This window comes from Sprattus sprattus (genome assembly GCF_963457725.1).
Source record: "Sprattus sprattus genome assembly, chromosome: 6".
Classification (NCBI taxonomy): domain Eukaryota; kingdom Metazoa; phylum Chordata; class Actinopteri; order Clupeiformes; family Clupeidae; genus Sprattus; species Sprattus sprattus.
In genome coordinates, this window is record NC_137925.1 from 8,007,291 (window position 1) to 8,012,977 (window position 5,687).

At 43.7% G+C, this 5,687-nt stretch overlaps 1 protein-coding gene across 1 annotated transcript in view; it reads left to right on the forward strand.

The window, feature by feature from the left end:
* Positions 1–1,322: 1,322 nt before the first annotated feature.
* Positions 1,323–5,687, forward strand: part of pemt (phosphatidylethanolamine N-methyltransferase) — a 74,772-nt gene continuing 70,407 nt past the window's right edge. The window contains exons 1-2 of the mRNA XM_080840156.1: positions 1,323–1,541; positions 3,330–3,437. Coding sequence (XP_080696282.1) covers positions 1,464–1,541; positions 3,330–3,437 — 186 coding nt within the window. The 5' untranslated portion in view covers positions 1,323–1,463. The remainder of the gene's footprint in view (positions 1,542–3,329; positions 3,438–5,687) is intronic.

Consider the following 5,687-nt stretch of genomic DNA (forward strand, 5'->3'; position numbering starts at 1 on the left):
TCTGTCTGTCAAACATATACTCTGGCTTTTGCTAAAGATAACAGAAGATGCCTGGACATATTTTACAGATGGTGGGTTCTTCAAAGAAGAACAACGGGAAGTTTCCTTTTTCTGTCCGTAGGCCTTTTATTGTGATACACAGACAGGAAGAAACCACTGATCCATCCCGCACAGGAAGAAACAGAAGGCAGGTTGACATATCAAAGACAGGGACAGATATACTAACTAATGCAAAGCCATCAAACAGCAATACATGTCGGCAAAATGATAAGTGTCACACACCTTAACATCAAACACAAAAAGGAGACAGGAATACTAGGACAGAACCCTGCAGAGTGCTGAAACTCTGGTCTCTCACGCACAGCATTCTGGGAACCCCCCAGTGCACAGCATGCCACAACCACTGATCTCAAAAAGAAACTGGAGAGCGAATCCCATGGTTTCTGACAGTTTCAAAGTGAGGCCGCACGAAAAATCGTGGCGGCCATTTTGCTGGGACCACTTTCCTGCTTAAGACCAATGATTATGACGGGCGATGAATATTATAAGATATTTAATGAATTTGCATATTAAGCCTTATAGTAATTGGCCAGGTTCTAATCATCAACACTAATAAAATACGATAGAGGAACAAGTTTCAATATTTGAAAATATTTATATATATCAAGCAAACACAAGCTATATAACATGAAAACTTGAAAATACTATAAGGCTTAATATGCAAATTCATTAAATATCATATATCTAATATTCATCGCCCATCATAATCATTGGTCTCAAGCAGGAAAGTGGTCCCAAAAAAAATGCCCTCCACGATGCCTCACTTTGATACCATGGGATGCGCTATCCAGTTTCTTTTTGAGATCAGTGACCCCAACCCCTTCATCCTCACAAGTGGCTGACTGTCCCCAGCAACCCATGCTAGCAACACAAAGTCTCTGGAGTCTGGGGGGACTCTCAAGTGCTGGTGATTGCAGCGTCGTTATTAACAAACAATTCAACATCCATAAACTTAAAAGATGATGCAGCTCACTGTAGCCTATACAATATATTTCCAGCCCCTGGAAAGCAAATGACTGCATACTGTCCATAACTGAGGACATATGCCTGTGTGTGGATCTGGATGCATTTTTATTAGAATATTATCATTGGTCTATCTTATCATATGATATAAACGACAAAAGAAGAAAAAACGTTCTCTCTTGCGTTGTCCATATCCAAATTTCCAAGACATGCATCATGTGCGTCCAATGAGGGAAGTCCATTTAAACTACATTACCCACAATGCCAATGGAAGTCTAAAGGTCGAAGGTAAACTGTCATGTCTGCTGAACTGTCAACTAAATCGTGCTAAGAAGTCTAAGTTAATTTAAATTCATTACTAAATTACCATTAAATCTAAACGTCTTACATACTCTGTCACGGAGGTCTGCTTTCATATCCCAGCCTGCTATTATAGTTTAATGAGCGGAGCTTGCGAGAGGTCTGAGAATCCTGTCTTGGATTGTTGTGGAGGACTGAATAACGTGGATTACTCCAAGGTAATGGTTACTGAGCCGCCCGAATCAAGATGTGGTTTGATCGCTGGTGCTAAAAGGATAACGGGCTTGCAAGGTGTAACGCCTAATGTGAAACGTAATAATTGGCGGTTTTTGTTGTGTTTGACTTAGGTTTAGACTCCCGTACGAAACGTTACGATGAGTTCTCCTCCTAATTCCTTTACCGTTGCCATGGTGCTGTAGCCGCGTGACAATCCTATCAGAAGGAGTGACAGTTCCTCTCATTGGACAAAGAGATTTAAAGTTCAAGATAATTCATTTTGCAGACGCCTTTATCCCCAATGCAATTTACAAGGGATGATAACAAAGGGTATCAGTTGTGCAAGTAGGCTAGTTAGCGGTGTATTAGGCTACTACCGTTATGTTTATAAACTTCAAGCTGCATTTCAATGTAACACACTCTCCTCGAGCGTTTTCACATGTTACGGCTCTATCTCAGCTTCCACACACATTCATTGTATCCTTAAACAAAAACAGCCCCGCCCCCTCTCACCTCTCCTATATTTGCCACCATTAATGCCTATACAATATTTGCCTGTCTGTAGGTCTATCTGTCGGTTTCTCTACAAAGTGAAGGGTTCATCCAAGCAGTCGCTATTCTTTGCCAGTGCAACAGGGAAGTGTCGGGTTCATTTGGCTGAAAACATTGAGATGAGAGCTCTGAACAGATCTCCCGTTCGCCTCAGCTACATAGCTTCTTAATAAGCTCACCTTTGGGAGTACTGAAGGCTTCTTTTCACTAAGTTCACATAGAAACCAACCCTTTCGTCTAGGAGGCTGTGCGTTTATTCAAGATCACTGCGTGGGAGTGTGGTTAGCACTTTTATTTTAAAATGTGCAACAGTGTGATTTCCTGTGAGTTTAGAAATATAATATTTACCTCTTGGTGGAGTTTAAATTTAGATGTACACACTGCTTCCTACAGGGTATCTTGAGATTACATGTTAACACCAAACACATTTAGGAGGGAGAGCCAATCTAATTTAGTTTAAAATGTGTGTTAAGTGAAGGCATCGCAGGCTCTTCTCATAACTATAATTGGCTTTGTAGCATGCCTACCCTCACTATGGCATCTCTTTGTGTCAGAAAGGACCCACAGATGGAGCACCTGCAAGGGATTGTTGAATGCGAGCACAAATACGATGCTGCACGTTCGCTATTACTAGTCACAATTTAAGATTACATCGACAATACAAAGGAGTTGAAAAATCTGAATTAAGGATCAGAGTTAAACATGATTGACAATAATCCAATTAATAAGTTTTGGTTGCTTTTAATTTGACTATTAAAACTGTTAAATTGTAAGACTTTTTGGTTGAATATACTCTAAGATCAGATGACCTGAGAGAGGTATTAATGTTCCCCTTATGATATGTTGCGTACTCTGAAATGTTACAATGGCTGACCAGATGAGACATAGGTGAAGCTTTTGAGTCTATCTCCCTTGATGCGCATCACTGAGAGATTAAAAGCCTGTTTCTTGAGTCTCCACCAATCTTTTGGCATAAAAAAATGCTATCACATGGTAGACCCAGAGGAGAGACCTCCTGTGAAGTTACCTTAGATGGAGACCTATGGAGGCCTGATTTGGGTGATAAGCTGCGATCACACACACACACACACACACACAGGCAGCCATGGATATGGATAATTCTCCTCATCTGTGCTGCCATAGAGATGGGTTATGGTCTGCATTTAATCTCATGTAATTTGACCTCTGGTATACCCTATGAACTCTCTGCCCCTCTGATGACCTCTGGTCCTTCTTAGGTGGACATGTCCGTCCTGTTCAACGTCTTCCAGCTGGTGAACCTGCTTGAACCGAGGTTCTGTGTGGCTGTGATCGCCGTCATCTTCAACCCATTCTTCTGGAATGTGGTGAGTGTGTGTGTGTGTGTGTGTGTGTGTGTGTGTGTGGGGGGGGGGGGGGGGGGGGGGTGGTTGGGGGGTGTGTGAGTGACTGAGTCAGTGTTGTGTGCAGGGCTGGATATAGAACAAGGGTGTGTGTGAGTGTGTGTGTGTGTGTTTGTGTGTGTGTGAATGTACAGTATGAGTAAGTGTTGTTTGTGGCCATCATCACCATCATCTTCAACCTGATCCTTTGGTTTGTGAGTGAGTGAGTGAGTGATAGAGAGTGAGTGAGTGATAGAGAGTGAGTGAGAGTAACAGCACACCAGGGTAAAGGAGACATAAAGTTCAATGTCACTGTAGTGGACTATGGGCCTCTAGGGAAACTTTGTGAGAGGGAACTATAATAAGATTGCAGTCGCTATGAGAAGACAATAGTGGCTCAATAGTGACTCTACCACATGACACGCTGGACATTCATGTTCACACCTACATGACACACGCTGAATATGAATTTTTCACTTATGTAATAGCTAAGATGTAAAACATTCTGTGGTCTGTTATAGAAATGGAGTTCTTTCTATGTCGTGAAAGGACAGGTTTCTTTTCAGTCTCCATGTGTGGGAGTAGCGTCCCCAGCTGATGCAAATCCCATTCTTCTGGAACAGTCTATGCCAGTGGTGCGCTACGTCAGTAAAGGGGCAGAACACATGTAATACATGTGCAACAAACCTGTAATGCAAACCTGTCCACGCTGTTTTAATCTCAATTATCCGTCAACTAACTGTTCACTTAACATACCCTTAACATTAACCCTTCAATCTGAGAATTTTTTCTGCACTGTCAACATAAAAGCGCATGTACGGAAGAAAACCTATATCTATACTGTTAGTCAATTGTGTCTGGTAAAGGGATAAATAAAACCTAAATGTGTTTATTTATACTGTAATAGCACTTCAATATTACCCCAGTAGTCAATATGCTTAATCTACTAAAATAGTAGAATGCTTTACCATCAGGATACACATTGCAGGATATATCAAAGCGTCTCAGCATCAAACCCATCTTCTTCATCACCTCAAACCCATCCTCTTCATCACCTTTGACCGTTGCCATATAGCCATGTGTTATTTTTACCGTCCTCCTCTGCTGTGGATTGATGGTTCCCGGCAAACAGTATATGCTAACATAGCGAGGACTGCGTTCCCATGAGTCTGCTGCCTAAATGTCATTCCCATAATGAGGCCTTTGTTTGAGGCGTCCTTTGTGATTGCCTTCATAAAAAGAGTCGAATGATTAGCCGTTGTCATACTCTGGCATCTTAATACGCAGCTGTTCTGATTGCGGGCTGTAGTCTGTGTGGCCAACTTTTTCCCATCCTGGACCGTCCTTCCTCCAGGACCTCCCAGGAGCAGTGGGCAGCTTGTAAGCGCCGGGGGACCAAGTGAACCGTCCGCCTTGGTCAGGGACGGACAGGAGTGTTCTGTTCTTTTTGCATGTTTTTTCTGTTGGGGTTCTTAGTGGAGGAAACCCCTTGTGAACACGGGGAGAACATGCAAACTCCACACAGAAAGGCCGGGGAGATAGCCCACCCTAGCACTGAAGGTTCTGGGGTGGGGACCTGCCCCCCAGAGCCAACAGTGCCCCATGCGGGATTCGAACCTATGATCTTCTTGCTGTGAGGTGGCAGTGCAAGCACCTGAGCCACTGTGCCAATCCAATCAGATTTGGAGAAGAGCAGAAGGCGAGGTCAGGTGAGGGCTCAGTGGGGCTGGGCAGTATGAACTTGATGTTTTTGACAGAAGGACCACCAAGGACACAGAGGACTCAGTATCTTCTGTGTGTGTTCTCGTCCGAAGGCGCTCTGAGGAAAACACAATGCTAACCACTGGCCTGATGCTTCCAAGGGCGAAGCAGGGAGGCTTGTGAGGCACTGATGCGTTTCGATGAGGACACATAGGCTAATAGACGCTAATACAGACCCATGGAGTCCAGGCCCAACTTGTAACAAGGGCTCTCTCTCTCTGTGCTTCCTGAGGTGCAGTAATAGCCTGATTCCAACTCCCTGCCACTGCCACCCCACAACAACAACAGCCAGCCTTCCTGGTAGTCTGACCCAGACAATCAACACATGCTGTGTAATGATGTCACAGAACAGGCCACTGAGAGTGGAGAACAGGGGGGAAAGACAAGGGACCTACTAAGAGTCAAACTTGGACATGCCATTGGCTGGTGTTATGTGACCTTTTCCTGGTTGTGACTGTAGTGGGGCGATTAAAT